Raw genomic sequence first — 9,957 nt, 5'->3', positions numbered from 1 at the left:
ACTGGCCAATCGTGATAGGGATGTAAAAGTGACTATAAAAGTGGTTAAGTGATGTAGACGGCGGTGGAACGCTGTGTGGAACGCGCCGCCGTCTAATAGTATAGGTGGAACGCACCGCCATCTTGCGGACGTCACTTCCGCCAATACAGTGATTAGGTGATGTAGACGGCGGTGGAGCGCTGTGTGGAACGCACCGCCGTCTAGAATATAGGTGAAACGCACTGCCATCTTGCGGACGTCACTTCCGCCAATGCAGACGGCGGTGGAACGCATTATGGAACGCACCGCCGCCCAAAAAGACTGTGGAACGCACCGCCATCTTAGGTGCGTCACTTCCGCCACTGGTGCAATGGCTAGGTGAAACGCACCGCCATTTTAGGTGTTACTTACAAAATATGGAGCGCACCGCCATTTTGGGCGCCGTATCTGGCGGGGGGACGATTTATATTCACGGGAAACAGCTTATTAAAAAATAATAATAATAGTTGAGGAAAACATGATGATTAGTGAGGAAGATTGGGGTTTGTGCTTCCTAATTTAAGTGCAAGTGACGTCATAGTGCTGTGGAACGCACCGCCATTTGGAAAAACGGGCCGTGGAACGCACCGCCATTAATTTGAGTGACAGCTTCAATTGATGCTTGATATTAGTGAATATGGAGAGTAGATGTAGCTAACCTAAAATAAATATACATATATAGAGATCCAACTAGAATTACGTGAGGCAGTGCAATAAGTGTTGTGAACACTAATGGTGATAAGGTGTAAAGATTTAAAAAAATTTAAGGAATTTTTTTTTAAAATTTTTAAAAAATGATTAAAATGATTAGAAAATAAATTATAAAATGAATTCTCTTTGTGTCGCATAAAAACAGCCAAATATCCTTAGATATATCAGGAGAATCCCATTTTTTGAAGAGATGATTCTTATTTACATTTTTGATGGGAGAAAATAGCTGAAATGGGAACACACAAGAACAAAAATGGGCGAAAGTAACTTTCATATTTGTAGCATAAAATATCATAAAAAACAGTACCATAAGTGAAAGAATGAGTGTAAAATACAGATCGTTGTTAAAGGAAAGGGGCAATTTCAAAGGCTTCATTTAATCCTTGTGGTGATAATGTTTGGAGCTCGTAAATCCAAAACATTTCACGTTTGGAGAGTTTGTTCAATATATCTCCTCCTCTGTCTCCAAGTTTGACCCATTCAATGGCTTTAAATGTGATCTCCTCTGGATTCGATCTGTGTTTATCTATAAAATGTTTGGATACTGTATGATTATCAACTTTATTTTTGATATTTCTAATGTATTCCTGTATCCGCAGTTTTAGAATCCTCTTTGTTTTGCCCACATATTTTAGTCCGCAAGTACATTCCAATAGGTATATGATCATTGTGGAATTACAATTAAGGAAATCTTTGATGAAATATTCCTTTGTGTTATTATGGTTGAAGAATTTTTTTCTATTGGGATGAAGAAATTTGCAGATATTACAGTTGCCGCATTTGTAGCAGCCCTTGCAGGTTCCGATGGTATTTCTTATGTTAATGGTTTTGGTTGGCAAGTGGCTGGGAGCCAGAATATCCTTTAAATTACTCGTTTTCCGAAAGACTATATCTGGTCTGGAAGGAAGTATTTCTTTAAGGATAGGATCAAGCAAAAGGAGATCCCAATGTTTTTTAATGGATTGCCTGATTTGGTGTTCTTGATTGCTGAAAGTGGTAATAAAGGGGGTGACATTTTTGTCTTTTTCTTTGATGTTCTTGCTGAATAGGTCTTGTCTAGATGTAATGGCTGTTTTCTCTAGTGCTTTAGTAATCACGGTATCAGGATACTTTCTCTCCTTAAATCTGTTGGCATATGTAGTTAGTTGATTCTCGCAGTCTTGTTTGTCGCTGCAGTTACGCTTGATGCGGTAAAATTGGGAGTAGGGGATGTTTGTTTTCCAGTTTTTTGCATGACAGCTTTTGAAGTGAAGGTAACTATTGGTATCAACGTTTTTAATGTGATTGCTGGTGACGATCTGTGTTCCACTATTTGACAGGTGTGATCCAGAAAATTAATTTGTTTTTTATTGATTTCATGTGTAAATTTTAGGTTATAGTTGTTGGATTCCAATGTACCTAAAAAGGCTTTAAATATGTCAAGGTCTCCTTTCCAAATGATCAAGATATCATCTATATATCTCTTGTAAATGATCAAATTATCAAGGTATGGATTGTTGTTGTAGATGCATTCTTCCTCCCACGATCCCATCAGCAGATTGGCGAAGCTGGGCGCGAAGGTAGTGCCCATTGCGGTTCCGCAAGTTTGTAGAAAGAAGGTTTTCTGAAATATGAAATAATTGTGGCTAAGAGTGAATCTCATAAAGTCACAGATTGCGTTTTTGTGGGTTGTTGTGATCTCCAGGTCTCTATCCATGAATTTTCTACAGGATTCTATGCCTTTCTCGTGTTTGATGCAAGTGTATAGACTTTGTACATCAATGGTAATCCAGATGTAATTTTCTTTCCATTCGATTTCAGATAGAATATTAATCACATTGCCTGTATCTTTCAGATAAGATGGTAAGGACATAACATATTTTTGCAAAAAGATATCGATATATTCTGAAAGATGGCTTGTCAGAGAGTCGATGCCCGAAATTATAGGTCTCCCTGGTGGACTTGTTAATGACTTATGTATCTTAGGTAGATAATAAAATGTAGGTATCACCGGGGTTGTCATCATTAGGAACTGGAATTCATTTTTATCCAATGTGTTGTTATGGAAGTAATGGAGTAGTATTGGTCGTAATTCTTCGATGAAGGGATTAGTGCGGTCTTGTGAAAGTTTTTTATATGATGTAGTGTCATTCAGTAAGCGATATGCTTCTTGTTCATATGCTTCCCTGTCCAAGAGGACTATACCGCCTCCCTTATCCGCCTGCTTTATCACGATATTTTTATTATCCTGTAGTGCTTTAAGTGCTTCTTTTTCCTTGTTTTTTAAGTTCGAATAGGGATGCGGTGTTAAATCCATGTCGCATATATCCTTTTTAACAAGTTCCTGAAAGACGTTGATGTAATTACCTTTAGACTCCAAGGGATAGAATTTTGATTTCCGTTTAAGGCCTGATTTAGATGGTTCTGTATGTGCCGCATCCTGCTCTTTCTTAGGAAAATGTCTTTTGAGAGTCAGTGATCTCGCAAATTTATTTATGTCAATGTAAGTGTCAAATTTATTCATCTGTTTGGATGCCGTCTACATCACTTAACCACTTTTATAGTCACTTTTACATCCCTATCACGATTGGCCAGTTATCCCACTTCATTTCTCTAAACTAATTAGGTATTCTTTTGTCTTTTTGTCTCTAAATAAATTTGACATCAATAATAATACAGGAAGTGATGTCACTAAGAACTGACATGTGCAGCTTCCTGCTGGACGGTATAAATGGAGCTGTTTGAGCTCACTTTCTTGATCCCCTTGAAGAAGTCCACACCTTGACGGACGAAACGCGTTGGTACTGTTTGCTGCTGAACTCCCCTTGATGGACAGATAAGCGTTTGAACTTTTTTATCCTGTACGCATAACCTTTGGCTATCTTGTGTCCCTGGGATAGTTTGTTGCTGACCTCCCTATTCCCATAATGGACAGATAAGCTTTTATGATTTTAAATCTTGTACGTGTGTTGTCTAGCCGTTTTTTATGTGATTGTTCATTAAATCTGTATTTTATGTTGTGAAGTTACAGATTACATTTTATTGGGAATAAGCAAGTTCCCTAAGCTCGTGCCCTATATTGTAAATGGCATCGTTTTAATCCATGAACGATACACACTATGTTTGCTGTTTCTTCTTTTTACATGTTAATCCTAAAATGATGAACATCGGCTGGAAGTTCTTACTCACCAGATAAGTGTCCAAGACCATAATAATTTTTAACCCACCTGAGTATTTCCGTTATAATTGTCACTACACTCATTAGCGCTTATTTTCTCCACTACCTATATATATATATATATATATATATATACACACACATATATATAGCCGTGCACAATACTGTGTATAGTATATATTGTAATAATTAAAAAATCTTTTTTACTTTCACAAGAAATAAAGCGTGGTGTTTTTCTTCTCTGGGATGATGAGGCCTAAAGCTTGAGGGGAGATGAGGCAGCCAAACTTCAGGTCATCCAGGGACTTGCCAGTAGCCAGGAACCTCAGGGTAGCCACCAACCTTTCCTTAGCAGGGATGGCCCTCCTCAGCTAAGTATTCTGCCTCCTGATGTAGGGAGTCACCAGATGCAGCAACTTCTTGAAGGTGGCACCATCCATGTGCAGGATGTTGCGATCATCTTCTGGATATTTCTCCTGAATCTCCATCAGCAGTGGCATGTGAGTGCGATACTCCCTCTGCAAAAGCCACTCATTTGTCCAGCAGGACCTTAGTCTTCTCTTATTCTCTTCTCTATTCTCTCTAACTAACAACTAACACCATAATATCTACAGCATATAATGTCTTAAGTTGATAGCAATAAACATCCATCACAGCAAAGTTTACCAAAATAAGCAGAGCAGTAATCTATATTCGTCATATGTTTGTTCATGTATACCGGTATTAGGTTTAGAGTCTTTATATCATGACTGAGATATTATCTCATAATTATATTTGAGACATCCTTTTTTTAAATTGCGTATTGTGGATAATAATCTATTATATTAAAGTATTTTACTTTTTAAGTCACACATGTATATTTAAAGCTCATCCACCTAGCCTCAATACGCCATGTGGCGCTAGTGTGCCCTGCTGAGCACCAGTGATGGCTCCATAGGTGGGCTGCAGTGCAGTCCAAATTTCAAACAAGGAAGCCACACCAACTGCTGCCCCAAATCCTGCCAAACATAGCTGGCCAGGACTCACTGGCAGTTGGTGTGGCTCCCTATTTGAGTTTTCGACTGCACTGCAGCCCCACCTCTGGATCCGCCACTGCCGAGCACTGTTGCATAGCAACGGTTTCTTTAAATTTACATTTGCTGCAGCTAAACACCACTCAGGTCTACCAGAGACACCGGGCAACAACTTTAACTACACAGAAATTAGTTTTAATATGTACAAAGTTGCAGATGAAGCATAGCGGAACTTGGCGTGAAAAAAAGTTGTGGCCACCGCATAGTAGCATTTCATATGCAGATTCAGACTCATCTGCACACAGATATGCAAGTGTTGCATTTCAAATTAATCATTGCAGTCTAGTGAAGTGGCATATTCGAGCAAAAGAGATGCTCTCTGAAACATGGGACCTCTCGCACCAAGTAGGATCATTTGGTGCGACTATGCAATCAAGTATGAGATGACATCTGTAGAGTATACTGATTTTCTAATCAATGATTCTTCATTGTGACCATTTAGATATGTTATTGTGTTGTAGATGCATTTCAAAAGATCTTGCAGCAGGAGGGAGTGATGGCCCTGTGGAATGGTACCTTCCCTTCGCTGCTTTTGGTTTTCAACCCAGCAATCCAGTTCATGTTCTACGAAGCACTAAAGCGTCAACTCCTAAGAAGGCAAACAGAAGTAAGTAAAAACTGTCCCAAATAGTTTGTTTTGATGGGTTGAAACATTTTTGTTATGCTACTACAATTAGAGTAAAGGCATGCTCTGTAGTATACTCAAAAAAGAATTACAGATGTGTCCTCTTACATCCTTGCTGCAGTCATGCTAAAAAGCCCTTGAAGTCACCCCATGCCGGGACGGAATCTGTAGCGCCAAGTGTCTCTTTTTTTTTTTTTTTGCTATTTTTTTTTTATTGCAGCTCTGTCTGCATCTGAATTAAAACGTTACACATAGAATTTTGTATGCAAATACAGTCGCAGTCACGCACAGAATATAGGCATGCTGCATATCATTTTAATCAGCAGAAGCTGTTTGTGCATCATATTACATTACTGTGTGTCTAAGACGCATTCTCATGAAATAAAGCAAAAAAAGATTGTGTTGTAAGGGGTCTGTTATTTTAGGGGATTTTAATTTCTCTAACGTCCTAGTGGATGCTGGGGACTCCGTAAGGACCATGGGGAATAGACGGGCTCCGCAGGAGACAGGGCACTTTAAGAAAGAATTTAGATTCTGGTGTGCTCTGGCTCCTCCCTCTATGTCCCTCCTCCAGACCTCAGTTTGAATCTGTGCCCGGACGAGCTGGGTGCTGTTAAGTGAGCTCTCCTGAGCTTGCTGTAAGAAAGTATTTTGTTAGGTTTTTTATTTTCAGGGAGCTCTGCTGGCAACAGACTCCCTGCATCGTGGGACTGAGGGGAGAGAAGCAGCCCTACTCTCTGCAGATAGGTCCTGCTTCTTAGGCTACTGGACACCATTAGCTCCAGAGGGATCGTACACAGGATCTCACCCTCGTCGTCCGATCCCAGAGCCGCGCCGCCGTCCCCCTCGCAGAGCCGGAAGACAGAAGCCGGGTGAGCATAAGAAGCAAGAAGACTTCGAAATCGGCGGCAGAAGACTCCAGTCTTCACTGAGGTAGCGCACAGCACTGCAGCTGTGCGCCATTGCTCCCACACACACCTCACATACTCCGGTCACTGTAAGGGTGCAGGGCGCAGGGGGTGGGGGGGCGCCCTGGGCAGCAATTAGGACCTCTTTGGCAAAAGTTTTGCATATATACAGTTGGGCACTGTATATATGTATGAGCCCCCGCCAAAAATTGTACAATGAAGCGGGACAGAAGCCCGCCGCTGAGGGGGCGGGGCTTCTTCCTCAGCACTCACCAGCACCATTTTTTCTCCACAGCTCCGCTGAGAGGAAGCTCCCCAGGCTCTCCCCTGCAGATACACGGTAGAAGAGGGTAAAAGGAGAGGGGGGCACATAATTAGGCGCAAAAATCAATATAACAGCGGCTAATGGGTTAACATTAAGTTACTGTGTTATTCCTGGGTTATATAGCGCTGGGGTGTCTGCTGGCATACTCTCTCTCTGTCTCTCCAAAGGGCCTTGTGGGGGAACTGTCTTCAAAAAGAGCATTCCCTGTGTGTGTGGTGTGTCGGTACGCTTGTGTCGACATGTTTGACGAGGAAGGTTATGTGGAAACAGAGCAGGAGCAAATGAATGTGGTGTCTCCGCCGACGGCGCCGACACCTGATTGGATGGATATGTGGAAGGTTTTAAATGATAATGTTAATTCCTTGCATAAAAGGTTGGATAAAACTGAAGCCTTAGGACAGTCAGGGTCTTAGCCCGTGCCTGATCCTATGTCGCAAAGGCCGTCAGGGTCTCAGAAGCGCCCACTATCCCAAATTGTTGACACAGATACTGACATGGATTCTGACTTCAGTGTCGATTACGATGATGCAAAGTTACAGCCTAAATTGGCTAAATCCATCCGTTATATGATTATAGCAATTAAGGATGTGTTGCACATCACAGAGGAAACCCCAGTCCCTGACAAGAGGGTTCATATATATGGGGAAAAAAGGTAGGTGGTGACCTTTCCCCCTTCACACGAGCTAAATGAGTTATGTGAAAAGGCTTGGGAATCTCCAGATAAAAAACTGCAGATTTCCAAACGGATGCTTATGGCGTATCCTTTCCCGCCTACGGACAGGTTACGCTGGGAATCCTTCCCTAGGGTGGGCAAAGCTTTAACACGCTTATCCAAGAGGGTAGCCCTGCCGTCACAGGATACGGCCACCCTAAAAGATGCTGCGGATAGAAAGCAAGAGGGTACCCTGAAGTCCATTTATACACATACGGGTACCTTACTGAGGCCAGCGATCGTGTCGGCCTGGGTGTGTAGTGCTGTAGCAGCATGGACGGACACCCTGTCTGAGGAACTTGATACCTTAGACAAGGATACTATATTAATGACCCTGGGGCATATAAAAGACGCTGTCCTATATATGAGGGATGCTCAAAGAGACATTAGTCTACTGGGCTCTAGAATAAATGCTATGTCGATTTCTGCCAGAAGGGTCCTGTGGACTCGGCAATGGACAGGTGATGCCGACTCAAAAAGGCACATGGAGGTTTTACCTTACAAGGGTGAGGAATTGTTTGGGGAGGGTCTCTCGGACCTGGTCTCCACAGCTACTGCTGGAAAGTCAAATTTTTTGCCATATGTTTCCTCACAACCTAAGAAAGCACCGTATTACCAAATGCAGTCCTTTCGATCACAAAAAGGCAAGAAAGTCTGAGCTGCGTCCTTTCTTGCCAGAGGCAGGGGCAGAGGAAGAAAGCTGCACAACGAACAGAAGTCCTCCCCGGCTTCCACTAAATCCACCGCATGACGCAGGGGCTCCACAGGCGGAGCTAGGCCCGGCGGGTTCACTCACAGTTGGATCCCTGGGCAATAGAGATTGTGTCTCAGGGATACAAGCTGGAATTCGAAGAGATGCCCCCTCACCGATACCTCAAATCGGCCCTGCCAGCTTCCCCCTTAGAGAGAGAAATAGTATTAACTGCAATTCACAAATTGTATCTTCAACAGGCGGTGGTCAAGGTTCCCCTCCTTCAACAAGGAAAGGGTTATTATTCGACCATGTTTGAGGTACCGAAACCGGACGGTTCGGTCAGACCCATATTAAATTTAAAATCCCTGAACATATACCTGAAAAGGTTTAAGTTCAAGATGGAATCGCTCAGAGCGGTCATCGCAAGCCTGGAAGGGGGGGATTTTATGGTGTCTCTGGACATAAAGGATGCATACCTTCATGTCCCCATTTATCCACCTCATCAGGCGTACCTAAGATTTGTGGTACAGGATTGTCATTACCAATTTCAGACGTTGCCGTTTGGTCTCTCCACGGCACCGAGAATATTTACCAAGGTAATGGCGGAAATGATGGTAGTCCTGCGGAAGCAAGGGGTCACAATTATCCCATACTTGGACGATCTCCTCATAAAAGCGAAGTCAAGAGAGCAGTTGCTGAACAGCGTAGCACGCTCTCTGGAAGTGTTACGACAACACGGCTGGATTCTAAATATTCCAAAGTCGCAGTTGATTCCTACGACTCGTCTGCCTTTCCTGGGCATGATTCTGGACACAGACCAGAAGAGGGTTTATCTCCCGATGGAGAAGGCTCAGGAACTCATGACACTGGTCAGAAACCTATTAAAACCAAAACAGGTGTCGGTGCATCACTGCACGCGAGTCCTGGGAAAGATGGTGGCATCATACGAGGCCATTCCCTTCGGCAGGTTCCATGCTAGGACCTTTCAATGGGATCTACTGGACAAATGGTCCGGATCACATCTTTAGATGCATCGGTTAATCACCCTATCCCCCAGGGCCAGGGTGTCTCTCCTGTGGTGGCTGCAGAGTGCTCACCTTCTGGAGGGCCGCAGATTCGGCATTCAGGACTGGGTCCTGGTGACCACGGATGCAAGCCTCCGAGGGTGGGGGGCAGTCACTCAGGGAAGAAATTTCCAAGGTCTGTGGTCAAGTCAGGAGACTTGCCTTCACATCAACATCCTGGAACTAAGGGCCATATACAGCGCCCTACGTCAAGCGGAGTCACTGCTTCGCGACCAACCGGTTCTGATTCAGTCAGACAACATCACCGCAGTGGCTCATGTAAACCGCCAAGGCGGCACAAGGAGCAGGGTGGCGATGGTAGAAGCCACCAAAATTCTTCGCTGGGTGGAGAATCACGTAAGCGCACTGTCAGCAGTGTTCATTCCGGGAGTGGACAACTGGGAAGCAGACTTCCTCAGCAGACACGACCTCCACCCGGGAGAGTGGGGACTTCATCAAGAAGTCTTCACGCAGATTGCAAGTCGGTGGGAACTGCCACAGGTGGACATGATGGCATCCCGCCTCAACAAAAAGCTGCAGAGATATTGCGCCAGGTCAAGAGACCCTCAGGCGATAGCTGTGGACGCACTGGTGACACCGTGGGTGTTCCAGTCGGTCTATGTATTTCCTCCTCTTCCTCTCATACCCAAGGTGCTGAGAATCATAAGAA

General features: G+C 43.5%; 1 protein-coding gene across 5 annotated transcripts in view; it reads left to right on the top strand.

The window, feature by feature from the left end:
* Window positions 1–9,957, top strand: part of SLC25A17 (solute carrier family 25 member 17) — a 502,099-nt gene that overhangs the window by 356,994 nt on the left and 135,148 nt on the right. For all 5 annotated transcript variants that reach the window (XM_063940362.1, XM_063940358.1, XM_063940361.1 and 2 more), the window contains one exon: window positions 5,421–5,566. In XM_063940362.1, coding sequence (XP_063796432.1) covers window positions 5,421–5,566 — 146 coding nt within the window. The remainder of the gene's footprint in view (window positions 1–5,420; window positions 5,567–9,957) is intronic.

This window comes from Pseudophryne corroboree, chromosome 9, assembly GCF_028390025.1.
Source record: "Pseudophryne corroboree isolate aPseCor3 chromosome 9, aPseCor3.hap2, whole genome shotgun sequence".
Taxonomy (NCBI): Eukaryota; Metazoa; Chordata; class Amphibia; order Anura; family Myobatrachidae; genus Pseudophryne; species Pseudophryne corroboree.
This window is presented reverse-complemented; position numbering and strand designations above follow the sequence as displayed.